The 22,998-nt window shown below is 46.1% G+C and overlaps 1 protein-coding gene across 1 annotated transcript in view; it reads left to right on the plus strand.

Moving 5' to 3' along the window:
• Positions 1-22,998, plus strand: part of LOC144167389 (4-pyridoxate dehydrogenase-like) — a 38,178-nt gene that overhangs the window by 8,526 nt on the left and 6,654 nt on the right. Inside the window, exons 3-8 of the mRNA XM_077696665.1 lie at positions 2,760-2,946; positions 11,914-12,048; positions 12,190-12,314; positions 18,492-18,659; positions 19,659-19,806; positions 21,619-21,782. Of these exons, the coding sequence (XP_077552791.1) occupies positions 2,760-2,946; positions 11,914-12,048; positions 12,190-12,314; positions 18,492-18,659; positions 19,659-19,806; positions 21,619-21,782 (927 nt within the window). The remainder of the gene's footprint in view (positions 1-2,759; positions 2,947-11,913; positions 12,049-12,189; positions 12,315-18,491; positions 18,660-19,658; positions 19,807-21,618; positions 21,783-22,998) is intronic.

Consider the following 22,998-nt stretch of genomic DNA (forward strand, 5'->3'; position numbering starts at 1 on the left):
TTTGCATAAAACCTAAAAAACCAGTCTTACGGTTGGTTGTAACTGGTCCTAACACTAGCCGTGGCGCAGTTATTAACACACCAATCATTTATTCATGCAAATCTGACATCGCATAACGCCTTTACAGATTCTTCTATAAAATATTTCCTTTTGAAGCCATTTTCCACGTATCTAACCTACGCCTTAATCTTTCAACGTCCTAAATTCCAACCAAACTAATCGGCGCAATACGAGATGGCACCCAATAGCCCTGGCACCTACGCGCACCTAACCACAACTGCGCTTACGAAACACGCGGTTTCCACGTGCAAAAATAATTAAAAACTTGGGAAAAAACCTGTGGTCCCTGCGGTGACTTTCCGCCCGCTGAAACAGTCATCATCATCAGCAGCAGCTTGTCTACGCCTACTGCAGGGCAATAATGTCCATGATGCACCTCATAGATCTCCATAGATGACGTAAATACCTTGATGGTGTCCCTCGTGGGAGGTGCCAGACTGGAGGGAGAACAATGTTACGGGTGAAATCCTGTCGGAAACGAGTTAATTACGTAGTAGAAGCGGCAGAAGCATATTGTCTTTCGAAGTCGCTAGCAGCACAGCAAACAGATACGCCCTAAATTTTTACCATGAATATACCTGTGCGTAATATTGTTAATATAATTTTCGGATGCGGTGTATTTTTCTGCTGTAGGTAATAATTTACCATCGTTTTCTTTTTCGGACCTAATTTCACAAAGTTTTCAGGCTTCACTAGGCAAACCATGCTTCTTGATTTGCGGTACATTGAGGAGGACTGCATAAACGATTTTAACTACTTCCGGCGTTGTGTTTCGCATAAGGGCGATGTTTGACTCCTCGTCCGCGAATTATGTTTCTGCACCGCCCATGCTTTTATTCCATTTTGACGATAATTACTTTTTCTGCATTCTGTACACCTTTTGGAGAAAGATGTTGGAAAGTTTGCGGAATGTCATATCTTTGCTTTCTCTTTCGTGTAATTGCTAACTCTACAGCGTTTTTTTTTGTTTGTTTCTGTCGTTTAAGCAGTCGGAAGTAGAAGCAACACGCCGTTTTTTTGGCACGCAGCTGTCGTTTGAGTGTATCGCGAAGTTGCATCCAGTTTTCAGTGCCCAGTGATTCAGCACGTGTCGTCCTTCGTTTATTTTATGTAACATTGCTCCATGGAGGGTTCTGTGTCCTTTTTGTATGATTTTATTGCTGGGAATGTCTTCCGGTTAATAACAATAAGCACAGTTTTCCAATCAGTTCGTTTTCTTCGGTGCTGTTTATCACGAAAATGTGCGTCCGGGTGACTTCGCGTCTAAGTTGTTTTGAAAAGGTCCAAGCAGGAATTTAAATTATCGTATCAATAGCAAGCATCGGATGAAAACAGAAAAACCAAGGATAGATACGTACATAAATGGGGACGTATGGTTGCGTGACGGAATTGTTTTACCCGCTCTCCCTTACAACTCTTGGTTACTCCACTAAGGAAGCCTTTTGAGAAGTCATGCCGCTCACACCTGATCTTTGTGGGACTGCGCGTGTTTTTCTCGTAAAGAATAAGTTTACAAAACAGTTGGACACAAGCTAGTGCTGAGCACGTCAACTCTCCTAGGTACAGGTTAAATAACGTCAAATTTATTTCAGATGTTTTAAATCTATACGTGTATGCGTGAGCATCAATAAGAAATAAAAGCAGACGTAACTACGAACAAAAACGTAGATCCATTTTGTGCCGGCAGTGAATTCGCGGTCAAAGTAAGAGTATTACTAGTTTTATTATATATTCTTCCTAAAATCACTAGCTTCTAAAAATTACTGCGATGCAAAACAGGGACTATTCTCAGCCACAGCCTGTAGTTCCCTGAATGTGGAAACGAATTGTTAGGTGGGGAACATTGGAAACGTTTATGTAAAATGGAATTTTTTAGGGTTACCCAGAGCACAAAAAATATGTTACAAGCATGAAAACAAAATATGAGGTTTATGTTGAATAGGGGAGCTGATATTCGGAAAGATTATTTACTTGACCGTCGGCAAAAGCCAAAGCATTGATAGGCCACATTGTGACTTTACTCACGGGGTGACATGAGAACAAAAACTTACGAGAAACACTGCACAGTGCCGCTTATTTAGGATTTTGCGCCAAGCTCGAAGTCACCTTTCGGCTACCTAACACACCAGGAATGGTTTATTGTCTCCACTTCATGGTGCACCCGTATTGTTGACATTAGTTGACCACGTTACTTGTGTATCTCGTGATTTTCCTCCAGGGGAGAACCCAACACCCTTTTTTGGAAAAACAGCGTTTAATGTAGCTCTTGGCTTCTAAAAACGGCATTCGCGTCCTCTATGACAAAGGCATGAGCAAATTACATTGATTACTTCCCATCCAATATCTCACTTCATTACTTATCTACCCATGAATCTTTCAGGAAAGTATTATCAAGAATTTCCAGACCGTATGCGATGTCTTTAATGTCGATTACCTGAGTCCGATAGTGTTGGATCGAATATCCCCGCCGATATGGGTAATGCGATGGCTGGCCGTCTCAACCTACCCCTATCTAGGGCTGCATTTGTGCGATGCGCAAATACAGCGCATTGGTCTTCTCAACATGAATACGATGCGCTAAAAAAGCAATGCCATGCCCTCCTGTGGCATTCATGTAAACGCGCATCGTCCTTTTTTAGCGAATCTGGCAGAGACGTTGCACCGTACGCTTCATGCTACTGATGTCGTTGAATGCGCAGCGATCCCCTCTGCCGCGAGGAAAAGTACTGGGAGGCACCAGCGTGTTAAACTACATGCTCTACGTGCGGGGCAACCGCCATGATTATGATCGCTGGGCAACGGAGTACGGAGCAAGAGGTTGGGCTTACCAGGACGTGCTGCCGCACTTCAAGGACATCGAGGACTTTCGAGTGGATGAACTGAGCGGTGAGCATTGGTAATGCCGCTTATGAATAATAAGGCTTCTATGTGCACTTGGTTTAGCAGTGTAGCCCGTAACGTTTGCGCACAATGTGTTCCTCTGGCATGCGGCACTTCTAAACGGGCTTTTGAGTGAATGATCTCAGTTGTTTTAAACTCTTTTTCAGCTCTCTCATCAACATGTAAGGAATAATCTTCCGAGTTCTTTTTCTACCCCCGCCCCTCCAACATAGATAACTTACAAGCGACAAGTCATCTTTTTTGTCAGTTTTACGCCTTACATTTTGGCGTTTTTTTCGTACGTGCTTTCTGGTCTTTTTGTATTACCGTAAGGCGGTCGACTGGCCGACGGACACCTATCTCACGCTTTTTCTTTCTGATTTCTTTCTCATGTTCTCTCGTTTGACATATACCGCTGTCCTTTTTTTCCCCCTTGAGATTCCCGTATCCCCATCCTCATGTGTGCGGTGGCTAACCGGACGGCTTCCATGGTTAACCACCCCGCCTTTCTTGCACCGTTCATTCTTTCCTTGCAATGATAACTTAATCAGTCTGTAAGCAAATATTCCAAATTTTGTTTATTGGTTTATGAATACGCTCATACAACGCTTTGTAAACACGCCGACTTCAATTCAACGCCCTATTAAGACGCGTGTTTACCCAGGCAGCACAGGACTGTTCGGACTAAAACAGGCCGGTGTTCTTTGGACGGTGATTTTCTGTCCGGCCGTTTTCCGGCAGCCATGTTCGGCCCATGTCCAAATGTGGGCCTTTTGGCCGTATACGGCCGTACTCCCATGGCTGTCCAACGGCCAGTGTCCGTCGGCCAGTCGACCGCCTTACGGTCATACGGCCAGATTCCAGCCGTAGGGCTCCGGCCATTCCAAAGCCACCCGTGTACGGCCGAAGTACGGCCGCCGGAGGACAGCCGAGATGCGGTCGTCGGACTCCAGCCGGACTAAAGCTACCGGAAATACGGCCGTTCTACGGGCATTGGAGTTCAGCCACAGTACGTTAACTGTACTGAGGCAGGTCACTGCGTGTCGCGCAAGCAGATGACTCATTCGCGCAGTGCAGAAGCAGCACAAACCCAGCATTTTGGGTCCAATGCAGCCACATCAAAGTGAGCTCGCGCGCAACCACGAGCCGTCAATCTTTCAGCGCAGCCTTGTTAATTACCAGCCTCAGTTGACAGCAAAATTTATTTATTAAACAGTGCTCACAAATTGTCGTTCCTTTAATTGCTGTGCCTCTTTTACTTCCGAACACAGAAAATATTCAGTTCTTTGTAGAGCTTGAATAGATGTATTTTCCAGGTCCTGATATCCTCTGTTAGGCGGCTTACCTGTAATAAACGGGGAAAGAGGAGGGGAGGGGGGGGGGGAGGGGCGGCGGAGGGCGCATACTTTAGTGGGTTGAATTTCATAGAGATAAATTGCGCCGCTTTTAGCCAATTTCTTTAAGGGCAATATTCCGGAACACTTTCATGCTATGACTAATAAACTATTTTTATAACAGTTGCTTGACCAATTTTGATGTATATAAAACCGGCGTGAATGCCTTTACGAAGCGTTTTGGTTGTCAACAAAACACTCAGGAGCATTTAATATAACTCCTTCACAAAAAAGTATGTCCAGTTTTTGCCCATTTTTTTTGCAAAGACACTTTCTACTCGATCAACTTTTCTGATGATCTTGCGCAGGGCTGATCCTAAGAAGGAGCGAACAAGTACTTTCATTTTCAATCTATTTTAATGTTGTTTTCATGAGTATACGTCCACACCACTTAATAGTCCAAAAGAACTTAATTTTCTTCTAATGTCATACTACGTTCAAAAAATTCTAGACGCGTTGCGAATGACGCCCTGCTTCAGGTGGCTGCAGTTGTATCCCTCTGTGTTCATGCAAGGAAAGGCGTAAAATTAGAATTACATAATTTGTTTCAAACCAATAACATAGCAATGGTAGCATGCATACAGGAAACCTTGCATACTGCAACGAATAGGGCAATAAATATTTTATTGGTCAAGGTTGAATGCGTAGGGTTCTCAACCCGTCGGAGGCAAACTTGCGCCTCGGGAAGTTTATTTATTTATTTATTTGCTTATTTATTTATTTTTACTCATTTATTTATTTATTTGATGCCTGCTTGCCTTTGCATGCATTACAGAAGGGAGATACATAACACTAAGCAATAAATATGAGACAAAATAACAAAATAATTCTACAAAGCGCGCTGAAAATCGTCAATATAAACAGTTAATGCAATCATACGTAGAAGATAATTACACTGCAGTATTGATGTAAAATAAAATGAATCGCGCGAGGCGTCACCTTTAAAGGAAAGTTAATAATTTGCTTTAGGCTAGCGGTCCCACTTTGCGATATGTAGAATGGCGCTTGGACATTCTCCTCCCCTTCTACTCCAGTTTTCGAATGATAGATATTACGAAAAAAGTTCAACCTGTGGTTTCGTCTGTGATCTTTTACGTCCTGCCATTTCAGTTTACTTTTACTTTCTCTCCTGCTAATTTGAGCATGCCAACTACCTAATACGAATCGCACTGACATATTCTGTATGTTTTCGAGCGTATCAACCAGCTCTTTGGTGTAGGGATCCACGAAAACACTGCGTACTCCAAGATTGAGCGCACATGAGTGTAATACGGTTGTTCTTCTCAGTTAGATGGAGGTTGATGAACCACTCCCTAAATAAACTCCTAGGTATTTATATTCCTCGGCCGTTGTCACAGCAGCATAATTTACGGTATACGTATTCAATTGGAATGAAGGTTTTTTTGTAAAGGTGCCGTTAACACACTGTTTAACATCCAAAAACGTTTCTGAATCAGCACACCAGGATGTTATTAAATTCAAATAAAGCTGTGCAGGTATACGGAATCACGTTAATTCGCTATAGTCCGGTAAACTACACAGTACTTTTGAACAAAGCCATAGGGCCAATAGTAATAACAATGCAAAAACCGATTCATTCAGTTCATAGGATGAACTGTACTACGCAGAAGGTGATATAGAACACCATCATTTGCTTTTTTGGAGTCCAAGAATATACAGTCAACCACTTCAAGCTTATCTATTGCAAGAGCGAAATCGTGCGCGAACTCAACAATCTGCGTTGAGCAAGAAAATCCTGACAAAATCCGTGTTTGCTAGGACTCTGGCGATTATGTTTAACCAAATGAGTCATATCCCCCAAGTAGCTAAGCTCACCTTCAAACATCGGAACTAAATTAACAGCTAGGCTTCGTCAGTGACAAGGCTGTGTTGTTATCGCAAATTTAAAATAATTTTTTTTCTAAATAGGCAGTCGTAAAATCCCATGAAGTAACATAGTGCAGGGCATGAAGTTGATCCTACCAATGCACAAGCGAGTCTCTTCTACGTTTATCACCAACAACATAGTGCAACATCGCTTGTCGCAGTTTAATTGTAAGCAGAATAACTTGCGCTTTTGCTCGCACTTGCCTTTCTTTGGCGGGGAGTCCTTGACATGGTGGCGGTTTAGCTCCTGCGTGGTGGCCGCTTGCTCGACGCCCTTGAAGGCCAGTTATTTTGGTGAACCATCTCCATCTCGGAGCGGACATCTCGGCCGGGTCGATGTCTCCAATGCTCTCCATTTCTTGAGGGGGCGAATAGCCTCGAGCTGATGCGTCGACGAAGCCGGCGGCAGAGGCGTGGTAGCGGCGATGACTGGCGAGGCTTAGCTCACCCGTCGGTGTGGCAAAGTCTTCTTGTGGCAATAAATGACATTTCGATGGCCTAAAAGGTTCCCTGCTAATGTCCAGTGAGTCCTTGCACCTTGCCCGTTCACCGAGAACACTCATTACTGTTTGACAAACGATGTTCGTTCATTTAAAACGTAGAAACACGGAGCGGATGAAAAACGCGTCCCCGTCGTTCGTCTCCCTAACGGCTTTTTCTCCCCCCAGGAAAAAAACGGTCGGTCTCCTTCCAAACACGTCTGTGCATGAATTCTCGGCGCCCAGGCGCGTGCCGTTGTTCGGCTGTATGCCGTTTGCCGAAAAAATTACATATAACCAGATACCTTACGCAGGCCGGTCTCCTCTTGAACACCGGTTGCCAAATATTCTGTGGCCATTCGCTTGCCGTAATTCGGCCGAGGAGAGCTAACCGAATGAAAAACGTATATTCTGAGGCCGTACGTCGGTCGGTATCCTTCATAACACTGGTTGCCCGAAGAAAACGAATATTCTACCGCCGGACGCGCGGTTCACCGTTGAAACAACGAACGCACGGCAGCCGCGCTCCGGCCGGTCTCCTTTCGAACACCAACTGCCGCAAGAATACGCATATTCTGTGGCCGGTCGCATGCCGTGCTTCGGCCGATTACCGCTTCCCGAAGAAAAAACAGATGCCTTGAGGCCGTACTTCGGCCGCTCTCCTTCTCAACATCGGCAGCCGTAAGCGAACTGAATATCCAGCAGCCGGTTAGCTGCCGTTGTGCGTCCGGACACGGGCGGACGGAAAAATACCGAAGCGCTGGTTGCCGAATGTTGGCCGTTCAACGCATGATCAGTGGCTGCCAGAACCTGGATGCTTGCCGGACATGCCAGAAAGCGGCCATAGACGGGCCGGTCTCGGGGCATACTTTCTGTGCCGCCTGGGTATATTATCACAGAAAAATTGAGTGAAGAAGATGAGGACACAGCTGTAGCTGCCCTGATAATATTCCCTTTACTGTCCCGTTACGTGACAGTTACTACCTTGAGCGAACCTCCCAGCACTATAGTACATGTCGATATCTCATACCACAGAACTATCATTAGGATGGCTCAGAACTGTGGCTCGTCCTACCTGCTCAACTGCGCTCCGTCGTTCTTGAACAACATCATTACCAATCGCTTGATAGTCAGCTCGGCATTACGCGCCCATACGACTGCCTACGACGCCGTTCCTTTGGCCTGGCTTGGACCATTTGGTCAAGAGGTATGTTCAAGCTTGTGACCAGTGCCAACGGCCAAATGTTACAAGCAAATTGCCCCGCTGTACTCCTTCAGCCCTCTCCTATTCCCCCGCATTTTTATTCCGCGTCAGTCTGGATCTCCCGGGGCCTTTCCTGAATTCACTTCTGGCATTAAGTGCGTTGTCGTTGCAACAGATTACGCAACAGGATACGCAACGCCAGCCTTCCACAAGCCGCGCAGCTGACATCGCCAACTTTCTTCTTTATGACGTGATTCTGTATCATGGGGCACCTAACCAGTTCTCCACCGACCGAGGCCGCAGTTTCCTCTCTAAAGTCATTGCCGGCATTCATCGTTCCTCTTCGACTAAATATAAATTGGCATCTTACCATCCGCAAACGGATGGCCTCACAAAACGCCTAAACAACCCGCTGCTCATCACGCTTTTATGTATGTTTCCGCTTACCACGGGGATTGGTATGCCGCCTTACCGTTCGTCATCTTCATCTACGATTCCTCCCGCCATGAAACAGCCGGTTACTCCCCTTTCTACATGCCCTTTGAAAGGGATCACGCTTTACCGTTCGATATATTGTTGTCAATTGCCGCAGCTCTACCTCGCCAGTACGCCATCGCCGCCAGTGCTAGGGCTGATCTCGCTCGTCATATCGCTTTAACACGCCTCAGTCGTCAGATCGCGGGAACAGCCAACAGTCTATGTATGATCACCGCCACACCGACACCCGGATCCAGCTGGGTGCATTGTTGCTGCTGCAGTCACCCGAGCGTAATGTGGAACCCCTTCAAAAACAACTTTATTGCTTCAGACGACCCTTCGTGTGTTGCGCTAGATCACAGGCGTCACTTACGAAATACCGCTGCGCTAGATCACCGGCGTCACTTACGAAATACCGCTCCACCCGACCTCCTCTGCCCAGCCTCACACGAGCATTGTTAACGCGGCCAGGCTTAAGCCATGCAACACCAACCTCTACCGTTATTTCACCAGACACCGTGACGCCGCCTTCCCGCCTAGGGGGAGAGGAGGGCGAGTAGTGTCACGGGAAAATGAGGACCGCCACGAGGACCGCCACGGCTTTGTTCTGCTGGGACTGAATTTAGGAGAGCGCGACAAACTGTTTCAGCTGCCGCTCTCTATGCTCTGCCGCTGGCATTATTCAGCATTCTAAACAGTGTATATATGTTGTATTTCCTTGATTTTGCGTCGAAACCATTTTTTGCACAATCGAAAACATCATAACTTCACGTTGGCAGCGTGCGTACTTGGCCAAACACAGAAGCGCACAAGCCGCCTGTTAGACCAATACCATTGATTCGATAGAGGTGATGCAAGATATATTTGTTTTGCATAAATAGACAGCCCCCATCAAGAATTTGTACTAATGTTATGCCGCTTGTCTATATTGTGAATTCTTTCCAGGCAGATTTGCCTATGCGTACCCAAAGACATTGGGTTGCTTTATTGTTTTCACGTTTTCTTCCGTTCCTTTACTTCCATTATGTAAATTTATATAATTATAAAAGATAAGTGCCTTTACTTCGCCAGTTATGTATTTTACCGCATTTCCGAGCTCCAGTGCCGGGTCGGTTGGTTTTCGCTATATTTGAAACGCATTTCCCAGGTTCTATTGCGGGCTTAGTTAATTGAGTTTTTGTTTCTTTGATGATGTGCATAACACGCATATTTTCGGTTTCGTTAGTTCATGCTTGTAGAATTTTTTATTTTTTCTATTTTTACCGTTTTTTAGTTTTCCAGATTCCCTTCGACCTCCATTTGCCCTATTATAACAAGGATATGTAACTTTCACCAATACTGCATTTTTGTGGAACTGCACGGCGTTACAGGCTTTGCTAAGTTTCGCTATTTTTCATTCGTATTTGCGGTGTTCTTTGCCGGGCCTCTTTATATTACTCCTAGTTTTCTTAGGAGATTTACAAGGGGCACATGTTTGATTTCGTCAGCTCATTTTTGTAACATTTTTATTTTTTTTTTTATTTTTTCACATTTCTGATTTTTCGAGCTTCTATTCGACCACTTACATACAATTATTCTATTACAATGATTGAATGTGTTACATTGGCCAAATCTGCATTTTTGCGCAAATACAGGGCGTCACACACTCCTGGCTTTCTGGGGTACTCGGCAAAGAATGCTATTCACTAAAAGGTTTGACCTTACACTTTAGTTTCTGAAAAAAAAAAAGTTGTGCGCACACTTCCAGGGGAAGCGTAGCTTGTGCCTGTCGCCAGTCTTGTACAGCGTATGCGGTGCTGTTCATGCTGCCTTCCACCGTACGTTGGCAATGTGCCGATAAGTGGAACTAGTCTTGCAATTGTCTATTTGTATGACAGAGAACGAGTTGCCTCAATGTTCCGCAGAGGACACCAGAATCCACTGAGAGGGCTGACGAGTGTTCGCTTACCGGGCCGTTTTCAGAAGTGCGGTTGCGCTTCAGAGTTTTGAGCCACTTCGATATTGTTCAACCATAGGAACCAGATGGCTGCGGAACTTGGTGAGGCTGCACATATTTGTAAACAGTCGCCGGTGTGCACCAGTCAGCCTTCTGTCGAGGAACAAAAAGAGAGATTTCATACTTTAGATCGATTGAAAGCTTAACCAATAATCTGTAACACTGGTGCTATCAGTATGATATTTTCTTCCCTTTTTGCACATAGTCTTTGTGGGGTCGATGTCTGCACACATTTGTTCGGTTTTCAGTTCGGAATAGGCGCTTGTACAAGCCGTCCCCTTGTACGTTTTTATACTGAAGCTTTCTATGGCTCTCTGATGGCGGCGAAACGAACTAAAGGAATGCCAACTTTCTCTGCCGTTGATGATGCTCGTGAGGGAAGTGAAAGAGTGAAAGGGGGTTGAAACGCGAAGCTTTCTCTGGCGGAAAGCTAATGTCTTGAATGTCCCAAGTCAAAGTCCAAAATCCAATTCGTTAAGCCCACAATCCCTGCAGCAAAGCCAACTAACACCGTAAGTTTTACAGAGGCACATAAAGAGGCAGGTGAAGAGAAAACACTTGGTCAATCCCCCCGAATGGGTAGGTGGCAAACACTTCAAGGACAGTATCATCATCGCCATCTTTATTACTGCACACGGAAAGGTTGGCCTGGAGGCGTGGAAAGGTGCATGTATATAGTCATTTGAATCTAGACCAGCAGTCAATGCTTCGGCGTCAGCCGTCATGGGCAGACGAAATGAACTAGACCTTCCGAGATTGGGCATTGATTCCATTCAGTTTGCCGCGGAAGAAATATTCGCGTTTAACCGCATTAAATTGGTCGAGAAACGATGAGGCTTTTACTCCTTTGTCTAGTTTGCGCTGATATCACAATGACGACTAAAGACCTGAAAGAGTAAAGTTAGGCCGGAACCTGCCAGTGTTTACGATCATGACCGCGGGTTTCAGTGGACACATCTTGATGGCGCTACTCTCGCACGGAAAGCAATGAGGACATTTAGCTCGAATGAATTTTGGCACTTCCCTAATGTGTACCTATGTAAATTTTGGCTCAAATTGCTCACGTATGTCTTCATACGTGTCTCTATGACACGCTTGTAAGTAGAAGGTCGCAACAGATTTTGTGGGCTCATTTACATAATGAGCTACAGCATCAAGGCGCAGCAGTGTTGGGGAAGCAAGCTCATCTTCCATTGTGGAGAGCAAGGGCTCGATTGCCATTTTTTTAATGTTCTTTGCTATTCAAAATTTTCCTTTTGTATTCTTTGCACCGTAAAACAACTTGTGGAAAATCTTGCACTCGGCCCTGCAGTTTCCCCCTAAGTGTTATCTAGTGCTTTGCATGTTCTTCTACTGCAGACTAGAGGCTATGGCACACGAGGTTGCGGATGCTGCACCCGCATGGTTTTTTGGCTCCCGGTGCTGATATGGAAACAAAGTGCCTCAACCTTGGCTTTCGAAGCACTTCATTTGGGTGCAATACCATGTGAAGCCGTGTGTTCACAGCTAATCTCGTGTGCTTATTTAACCCAACAGAGTACCATGGCACCCACGGAGAGGTTCCAGTGAACTACGCAAACACCACCACACCTGGGATTGGTGAACTGTTCGTCGAGGCGTGCCAGCAGGCCGGTTATGCTGATGTTGACTACAATGGGCCCACGCAGTCAGGTGAGCTCGATGCGAGTTCGGCCAGTCAACAACGGGCTTTCTTATTACGACCCTGAGGGTATTTCAACGTGTTCACTATTCAATTTGTAAATACGACGACGTTGTATGAGGTCACAAAAGCTTCCTGGGAACAACACGCAGGCTGCTCACGCGTGCAGGCCAACATAAGAAACGGCGTCCGAGTCAGTGCGAGCAAAGCCTTCATACAACCCGTTGTCAAGGAACGCCAGAACCTCCATGTATCGGTGTACAGCCAGGCCACAAAGGTAAGCGATTGTAAGCATTATCCGAGAACTCTGTACGTGGGGGATTTATAGCTGCATATAATTGCCGTCTGATCATCTCTGACATCAAGCTTTAAATTGGCCTTCCGTGATCCTGACAGGCTCTAGCTTTTCCTTCGTAGGTGCAAGCATTTCTAAAGCTACGATTATCGCCAGCACATAACGGCACGCGCGGTTGTGTTGCCCCTGTAGACACCTGAAAACACCAAAGAAAAAATCAAAGCACATACAAAAGTCTGTGCTTTGATTTTTTCGGGTGTTTTAGAGCAGATGTCAAATGATATGGGTACTGCAACCTAAAAACGTTCCGCCCAATACAGGCGTTCTTCCTCGTGGGGCAATAAAGGGACACTAAAGGGTGGAAACACCTCGGTCTGTATCGGTACATTACGGTGCCAAGGATCTAAATACGCCATTCTCCCAACCAGCAGGCGTTTAATAAGGCAGAAAACGCCACAAACGTAAAAACAGGCGATGGCGCCACTTACGCTTTTGGGTACCACGGTTTGTGAGGTCACAAAAGTAGTGAACGGCAAGAGCTAACTGGAGACGCATCTATAAATGTTTTCCTGGCATAAACGGTTCCTAAGTGGTTGATAACGCGAAATAAATGTAAATCAAGAATTTCCGTAGGCTGATCTAAGTTAAAAAAACATAGGCTACAGCTTTTACACATTACGAGACAGGCTGCTTTCCTCACGCTTGAGGGTAGGCCATCGCGCTTTTAGTTTCGTTCGGTAAAGTATTCGTGCGCAATTGGCGAACTCAATAACCTACCACTGTAAACGCCCGTGCTTCTGCAATCATTATCCCCGGCAAGAAGCGTGCCCGCGCCAGGTTCCCACCTTATCGCCCGTGAAAGGTTAGGGTAATTACGTCCGGCGGTTGTCTGAACGATCCTAACTTGCGCTATTCCGTTTACTACGAGCCGCTGTTCATAAATAATCCGTAAATGGTGCGCGCGTAGGTCTATACCCTTGTTATGTTTGAGCCGGGAGGAGCCTCGGCCACGAAAACTCTCAAGACGGGTGCGGAAAGCGACTGTGTATTTCACGCCAGGTTGGCGCGTAGCGTGAGAGAAAAGAATGTGAGATGGACGTGACCGCCCGACGACGCGAAATGAAGCCTTCTGCTTGGGCGACGGCCGGCCGGTAGCCGCGGGTGCACGATATTTGAAACGGCGTTTTTTGCTGCTTCGGCGGTCGACCTGATGTGGTCTGCGTGTTCACTGTGGGAGGGCACACCGGCCGCTGAAGCAGTGGAAAGCATTTCTTTTTCCGACCCGCCGCGGCGGCTCAGTGGCTAAGGCGCTGCGCTGCTGAGCACGAGGTCGCGGGTTCGATTCCCGGCCGCGGCTGCCGCTTTTCTGATGGAGGCGAAAAGCAAAAACGCCCGTGTGTACGAGATTTCGGCGCACGTTAAAGATCCCCAGGTGGTCAAAATTAATCCGGAGCCCTCCACTACGGCGCGCCTCATCGCCTGCGTTGCGTCGGCGCGTTAAACCCTACAATCAATCAATCAATCAATCAATTTCTTGTTCCGTCGGTGACAAATAATGAAAGGGAAAGCCAGCAAACGTACCCGGCGGTAGGCCATGGCTTGGGGACGTCAAAGCTACCGTTGCCTAGCGAAAACCGTTTACGATCTAGAACACCCCGGTGCCTCGCTTCTTCCTTACAACGCGATGTCTACGTCACGGAAAAATGAAAAGAAAGTGGGAAAGAGAAATTACAGCTTTCTTTACGCATTTCTCAGAAACTAAAGCATCGTTGCTCGTCGAACAAAAGCTGTGAGAGCTACGATACGTATGATCTTCAAGTTAAAACAAAATTTTGTCCATCCTTCAGTGTCCCTTCAAATAAACACATACGTGATTTTTTAAACGCAGAGCATTTCAGTAACTCACGATGTCACCCGCGTTGGCGCCCGTAGTCCGCGTCCGCATCGCTTCCCCTACACTATATAAAAAAGTAATACTTGCCGGCGCCAGGTTTCGATCCTACAACTCTGCGGCCGGAACGCAAGGTGCACGGTACTCTACCAACTGAGCCACAAAGGTGACATAGCAGGGAAGGTTACGAACGTGCCTTATATCCTTGACTCATTCAACCGTCGGACAGAGGTGCGCCCTCTCCCCCGCGTCCTCTTCGCCTTCTCTCCGCTCGCAACGCCCTCTATCGCCGCGTTCGGTTCGGGTGCACAACAGGTGGGGACGTGCACAACACCCTCTCTCGCCGCGTTAGGTTCACGCGCAAGAACAGGTGGGGCGCTCGCATCGCGCTCTCTCGCCGCGGTCGGTTCGCGCTTAAACCACATATGTCGTTCGCGCGCGCTGCGGTAGCTAACATCTGTGGCGTGATCGTGACGTCAGCATCACGCGTTCGCGTGGTGGCGATTTCGGCGCTATAACACTCTCTCGCGAGGGGCATTGAATTGGATTCGATTGAATTGGCTTGGATTGGCTTGGATTTGGATTGGATTGGATTAAAGTGGATTGTGTTGGATTGTGTTGCGTCATAGCCGCGCCACGTTGCGTCATAGCCGCTCCACGTTGCGTCATAGCCGCGGCAGGGGGTTCACGGCACGTTTCACCATCGACTTCATCGACAATGTCTACGCTGGAAGACAACAATTACAACAACAACCAATACGTAATCCATACGACTTGCAGGCGCCCCCCCCCCCTCCCCCGCAGAAATGCTCTGCATTTGATCGTGCCCCTCGCGAGGGGGATGTTTTTACGAGACACCTGCTTTGTCTCATTGGTTATGATTGTATGTTTGTATTTTAAAGGAAGGTAATGTCTCTTTTTACTTTTTTAACTTTGCAGAGCGCGGCAAAACACAACAAAGCTATTTCACCGAGTATTTAGTCACGCGATGCCCGCAGAGTATGCCTCAGATATCTGCTTCATATATGGAAAGGGCGAGTGTTGTGCTCATGTTCTAGAAAGTTGGAGATGAGCAACAAAGTTTCAAAAAAAAACGTTGCAATTCCCGTTTAATACCGGTAATTCGAAACCGCTCGGCTGTACATGCAGCAGAGCACGTAGTATTCTATTGAAATACCCCCCTATTACCCTTAAATGTGGTTTATGCCTGGCTACAAGTTAACAATTCAATGTTAATACTTTCGTGATCCCAATAGCGAACAGGAAATTGAACGCAGAATAATGATGGGGGGTTGGCTACTTTCGCTAGACATTCTGATATCCTGTATAACAAGCTTGCTCGCCCCGCCCCCCTCCCCTCCCCTGCCCCCCCCCCCCCCCCCCCCCCAAAAAAAAAAAAATTGTATACAACCAGTGCGTTCTTTCCGCGATTACATATAGGGCAGAAATTCGGGTGCCACTAAGAAATTTCAAAGGACACGTAGATCAGCCCAACAGGCTATAAAAAGGAGAATGCTAGGGATCACACCTAGGGATGAGAGAACAGCTGCGCGGATTAGGGAACCGTTTCGCGTGAAAGACATTTTAGCTCAAATAAGGTAAACAAATGGGATCCGCGGGATACGTCATATGAATGAGCACTGGGATAAGAAGTTGATCATCCGTTTAACCGAGTGGCTGCCGACAGACTGTAAACATACTAGGGGTCGGCCAAAAACTCGATATAAGGATAAACTACGAAAATTCGTTGTCAAAGGATGAACTCAATCGGCTCACGATAGAACTGGCTGGATATTTCTGGGGAACGTCTACGTACCGTAGTGGACGCGACAAGAATGATGACGATCACTCTTTAAAAAGAATCACAAGTGCATAAAACGTGGTCTCAGGATGATTCCCAAACATCCACACGCTGTTCACTAATCACTCACACCCCCACCTCAATCCGCTCTTCAGGCGTGTGAGGAGCAGCATAAGCGGCACGGAGTTGAGGAACGCCCACTGTTAGTTTGTTAAGCCAGGCGAAACTGCAGTCAGAAATGGAAATAGTCCTGTGGGTTCATTTTACCCCTCCCCACAAGAAGTGTGAGAAGCGTTCGAGATAATGCTGCGCATTTTGCGTGAAAGCGTACACTAAACGCTGTTTATTCAGCTTTTTTTTTTTGAGCGGCGGGTACCGAGTTTCAATCTAACTTTTCAATTTTATCCCAAGTATTCACTGCAAATAAACAGACGCAGTCTTTTAGCTTTTAATTCTAGTTTTGCTCCCAATTCGCAATGATAAATAGACTTCTTTTCAGTTTCAGTTTATTATGCGTTCAAAATAAAAAAGTTCACAGTCAGCAGTATGCCGACGAGGGTCCCTAAGTCGGACGACTGCAGCGGGACCCTCGGTTAACAATAACATTGAAAAGATTAATTATACAGGAAGCAAAATTACACAACGAAAGTGAATAGTGAAAGTACTAGAAAACAACAACAAACAATTAAGCATCCTCAATGCGACACAAGTGCATGGTAATCAGTTATACAAACAGACATAAGTATGTCATAAGAGAATGGTGTTTAAGTTGTTTAAGTATTGTACAAAACGTTTCAGATATGCTACAAAAACACTGAGGATTTGGGGGCCAATTATTTTTTCGAAGCGATTGGTGAGCACAGAAAACACGACGAAAGGTAATTTTTGCACTGCTAAGCACCCACGAACGCTCCTTTACGGCTACCGTTCTGCCCTCTGTAGTCTGCCATACCGATAACTTATAACCTCACTTGAGGACAGTTGTCATAACCTTGCAGCTGAAGACGTGCACTGGCTTGTCATTTTAGTCTGGTGTACCGAGACGGGACGGCAGGTATTCTGTGACGGACGTACGGGCATATAAAGGGATGAATGGTAGCTACAAGATAGGGATGCATAGTATTCTATCAAAACAGACCTAAACATTACGCCACAGAATCACCTTATAAGGATTCTTACCGAGAAAGGCAGCAAAGGGTCAATGTTTTGTGCCACACCATTCTAAGAGGAGCTACGACTCAATAAAACGAGAACTACGCTATTTATTTTGCCCAACATCTAACTTATGTAACTAGTCTGTTATTTATTCAATGCAAAAGCGTTGAAGATTAACTGGAAAATTGATATGCCGGTATTGGTGGTGCGCCACAGCGGCCTTGATCTCTGCTGTCTGCTGCCCTGCTGGGCAAGGCAGCGGCAGGAGTGATCCACTCACGTGTCTTTCCAGAATCGGCATCATGATTTCAATTGTCACCTTTTTAACACGAAGCTATCAGCCCCTCTCTGATGTTGCCTGTTGTCCACCCAAAACGTACTGCTAGGAAGCCAAATTTCTCTGACGATGGTGATGATCGTCGATGAAGTAAATAAAAATGAAAATGATTTCTGTGTCCCTCGCGTAATCAATCAAACCTGGGTCTCTCGCGTAATGAAGGGGACGTCTATCCAGCTGATGGCGCCATTCCGGCACGATTAAGTAGTTTTCATTAGGATCGCGGAATCGCGGAAAGAACGCACTAGTTGTATACAATTTTTTTTTTGGCGAGGGGGGGGGGGGGGGGAGGGGGGCGGGGCGGGGCGAGCAACGTGCAAAATTAGACAGACAACGCGCCCCTCGTCGAACGGAGGCAATGGTTGAACGCTAGGTAAAGCCATGGAATGCACGTATCTGTAAAAAACTAGAGAGCACAATCGCAGCAGAGCATACCATCCCGATAAGAAACGTGTTGTCATAAAGAGGGTACGGTGTCACGTCACACTCTCTCTTTTGCTCCTGGGTTAGCTAGTTTGATGCTGGACTTGATTTTCCAAAACTTAGCATTGCCCCATCGTTGCCGTTTCGACAGAAGCGTAGTTTCTTTTCTTCCTCACTATGACTGGAAGCTTTTTCAGTCACACTGATTAGACATTGATAAAGGCTTAACTTAAGTGGTCGTAATATTGAGGGTTACGACGTACCCCGCACTGTCTAACTCACTGAACGTAATGTTGTCAGTACGCATTGAAAACAATGCTCAGACGGAACGTTTGGCTCAATGTCCGGCTGACACATACCGGCGTTTCAATTGCCAAGCAAAAAAGGCACAACGGCAACATACTGGCTACACCCATTCCTGCTGCTCCCTACACCTGTAGTTAGGACGTTCAAATTACTCATGTGGGGTTATGTGCATGTCTCAACGAGTTTTTAAATCGAAGGCCACGGCCCATTCACTTCATCCACGTTTTCCATGCCCTTCATGTACAGGTGAACTTCGAAGGAAGCCGCGCTGTGGGCGTTGCGTTCACTCGTTTAGGTGAGCCTCAGACCGTAAAGGCGAGACGCGAGGTGATCCTATCTGCTGGAGCCGTGGGTTCCGCGCAGCTGCTACTGCTTTCCGGCGTAGGACCCAAAGACGACCTCGAGAGGCTTCAGGTTGGATTTTGTAGACCGACTGTTGGAATGTATCTGCGCGTTGAATTTTGCTCTTGCGTAATGAACCATAAACCCTGAAGCCCAAGAAAGCGAACGACACACAGTGAGAGTTAACCAACCAAGAAAAAGTCTTCCCAGGGTAAAATGGTTGGCATGCTTCGTTTACTCTATTTACAATATCACTATGCCATCGACAACGTTCTTGTTGTGCGTATGCATGCAAGGTCGCGGAGTGCATCGAGCACCGTCGTGGCCAGGTTTTTCCTTCTTGATGTCTTTAAGGTAATTCTTCGTATGTACATCGCCGGCTCGGTACCTCAGGAGCTGTTCTGCCGCGTTGTGCACATCTGTCGCCTTGTGCACAGTACTGCCCGCTGTACAATTCAATTCTACTGAAAATTCCGTCCGGCGTAGCGGCCTAGTGGTGTCGCATTGGATTGGTTGCGGGAGTCGGTGGTTCGATCTCTGCTGGTGCTGTTTTTTCTGCGACTCCCTTTCAGCAGTTTGTCATTGGGTAGTATTGGGACGAACCAACCGGGTGGCGTACTAAACGTTGGTTCACTTACATTAGGTCCCCAAAGGAAGTAATGATTGCGGCAAAGGCCGTAAATCCCCCCACAAAACGAACTTTTAGTCCTTTTAACCCAAGAACGTATCCTATCCATATAAAAGAAATGCGACATACGCTATCTTCTCCGACGCACATTAAATCCCCCTCCGAATTCCCAAAAATGTTCCTGTGGAACGAGTTATGCCGCAAAGTAATACTCTCAGTGTTTCGCCATACTACACACAAAGTATAGTGCCGGAGCAGAAATTGCAACTTTGACCACCGATGTAGAATGGGAGTGCTAATGTTGGGCAAACAGGCCTGGACCAAGAATTTGCGACCGAAACCTTAGCAGAGACGTGATTGTTGATGCACAGCGGCTCAAGGGTACATAAAAATGTACGCCCGTATGTCGTCATAATGTCAATTTCCGTTGCCACGCGAAACAGATTCCTCTGGTGGCTGACCTCCCGGTGGGCCGCAGCTTGCAGGACCACGCCGCTTCTTTAAACGCGGTGCCTGTCATTACTGACCAGAACGTCGTCCCCCCACCTTTTGGCCTGAAAGACGTCGAACAGTTCGCATATAACAGAACTGGTAAGACGTCGGCTTTCTTGGACTTATGCTCCCCTTAAATTCCTCTGAAAACTCTAGCGCTGTGAAGAGTACTCAGAGACCATGACGTGATTTCACAGTTTTTTTGTTTCAGTAGTATGCAGACGGAATTTAGGGCAGTAAACGCTTTGATAGGTCCCAAGAGTTAAATATACGGATGTACAGTCTATTTTTTCTAATACCATTATCGTTCTCCAGCCACAGCTTGTCTCATTAGGGATTATGAATGCGGCTAAGAACAGGTACAATGTCTTGATATACTCATTCACCACTTACCTGCATGAACAGGCAGATTGCAAGTCAACTCCTGTTGAAGGAAAAGGACAGTGGTGTGTATAATGGTTAAGATCGAACTTCCTCTTCTCTCGGTAGTGAAGAGGTAACCCTTCTGCGCAGAGTCTCGAGAATATAACGAGGGCGACTGACCTTTTGTGGCGTGCACACATACCAATACACGCATTATTGCTTGTCACGCCGAGCATAAAACATATAGTAGTGAATCTAAAACAGCAAATTCCTAACGTTGCCGTTATTCTACATGAAAAAAAATCTGCTGAAATTCAGACGATTGTCTTATAATTCATAGTATTCGTTTCCGCTAGTCTAGACTGAGTTCTTCCCACCCAGATGTGGGTATGAATGGCCGACGACGTTGGACTGTTTTATAGTATTTTGTTTTGTTTTGTTTCTTTTTGCAATCATTTATACTATTCCGTTATAGGGGATAAGCGTCTTTACTTTGAAAATTCTGTATTTTTCCGCAGATGCAAGGTGTAGGGCACCCAGCCGCAGTGGCTCAGTGGCTAAGGTGTTGTGCTACTCAGCACAAGGGCACGGGTTCGATTCCCGGCCGCGGTGGCCGCTTTTCTGATGGATACGAAAAGGCAAAACGCCTGTGTGTACGAGATTTCGGCACACGTTAAAGATCCCCAGGTGGTCCAGATAAATCCGGAGCCCTCCACTACGGCGCGCCTCATCGCCTGCGTTACGTCAGCGCGTTAAATCCTACAATGAATCAATCAAGGCGTATTGCAGAATTGGCCCGCTCTTGTAACGCTGTATACGTATCTCGAACGTTTATTGAAGTGAGTCTTGTTGTTTGTTTTTGGGTTCCGAAGGGTGTATAAGATGCAAATATCTTTAGTGTGCCAGGTAATTTTTGTATAAATTGTATTTCTTATATTTTCCTTATTTCTTGGTTGTTCAAAATTCTGTTCGATTAAATCTCTGTTGGATTCCCATTTGCGGAAATGACGATCAAATGTGTTACCTTAGCCAGTTATGCATTTTTGTGCAAATACAGGGAGTTACACCGTTTCCACATCATTCACTATGTTTTGTCGTGTTTCGCGGGTTCTTTCATTGGCTATTTTTGTTTGATTTTCGGTTTTTGTACGCGATGTATGACATGCATATTTGTGAATTGGTCAAAAATGTTTCGAAAATATACAGTTTTTTATTTTTTATTTTTTTGGTTTTTGAAAACTCTCTTCGATCTATTATCGTCATTCACGATATTACAACGATTAAATGGCTTACATCCGGAAATTCTGCAGTTTTGCACGAATGTCGGACCTTACGCTGTCGTGGTTTGGTCGGGGGGAGGGGGGGGGGAGGTGCTCAGCGAAGGGTGTTGCACATTGAAAATAGGTAGACATGTCAGCACTCCAGCCGAAAGCGGTTGAAGTAGCGGTGAAACTATGTCGTAACACAAGCAGCTTTTGAAGAAAATACAAGTGAGTGAATCTTGGTCTTTGCTCCTGACACATGCATCTATTTCACTTTTTACGCAAGGGACAGTCTCGGTACCAGCAGGAGTTGAGGTGCTGCAGTTCCTGAGCTCGGACTACGCACTGGGGACGTCGGGATCTCCAGACATTTTGGTTGGCCTAATGTCGTCCACACCGGCCAATGATCTGGCAAGGGTGGAAATGCTCAGCATAGGCTTCTTGCCAGAGGTACGGAAACTAAGTTTAAATCCAAGGCTTAAAGCGTCCCGCACCTTCGACAGGAGCATTTAGAAGAACAAGGCTGTGCTTCTTATAAATGAGAGTTTAAAAAACGGAGCCCATCTTGGGAGAAAAACCCTCCTGTTGCCCCCAGTTTCCATCAAGTAAGTTTTAAAGCCAACAACTAAAACCAAAATCGCGGCAAAACTTTCACCTCGAAAGTCGGAACAACGTCGTTTTTTTACTCCCCGTACGCAGGCGTCAACTTTTTGTACGGCCCTAGTGTGCGGATAAGGACACACTGTCGTTGTATGATCGGAAGTTTCGCGTTACCGGAAATACACTAGCAATCATTTCGTAGAATTGACGCCACAAAAACACGGTTTTGATTTTGAGCCACCGTTTGGTTTGCAAGATGATCGTTCTGTTCTTTTTTGCGTTTGCTTGTATAATTTCTATGTATGCGACAACATTGATCAAACTAGTAGAAGGTAGCTATGACACCACCAGAAATTCCTTGGTCTTAATAATTATGAAACCAAATTAACGCAACGCGCATTGGTGTCAGATTTTTTCACTGATGCATTTTTAGTTATTTTCATCTTACTCTTTCCTCGGGTGCAGTGTAATTGCTGACCAATTGATTAACAGAATATTATTCAAAATGAAGTATGCCGCGGCCGTGCAGCAGGGGTGTGAAAAAGAGGCTAAAGGAGGGAATGTTGTTTCCTAAAAAAAGGAAATCGTGCCCTGACAGAGATAGTTTAACTGGTATTAACCGATTAGCTTTCCGTGGGACTCCGAAGCGCAGAAAAAAACGGACTTTGAGCCTCTCTTCTTTTACTTGCGGGGACAATCCACTCACTTCTGGTACCGCAAATTCATAAACCAGGTGTTCCATTTGCGTTTTAATCTGCTTCGCCAACGGCGCCGACAAGCTCGCGTTCTGCTAAAATATGGCATATATACAGATGCTTGTTTTCTTCAAAGCTATTATTCGCGTACTCAGCTGTTCGGTGAAAACAAGATGGGCTTGGTTGTTTTTTTTTTTTTGCGTGGGCTCACACGTGGGAAAAACTGTTACCACGGATAAGAGTGGTGTTACTACCTGGTTGACGATGGGGGCGGGCTGGCCTGTGCAAGAATTACTCATGCAGTGCCCCTTGACCTTCGGTGCGGTGGACTAGTTGTTTTGTGAATTTCCGTGATCTTCACTTCCTTTTCC

This window comes from Haemaphysalis longicornis, unplaced genomic scaffold, assembly GCF_048455015.1.
Source record: "Haemaphysalis longicornis isolate Haplotype H1 unplaced genomic scaffold, Haemaphysalis longicornis Haplotype H1 scaffold_2, whole genome shotgun sequence".
NCBI classification, from domain to species: Eukaryota; Metazoa; Arthropoda; class Arachnida; order Ixodida; family Ixodidae; genus Haemaphysalis; species Haemaphysalis longicornis.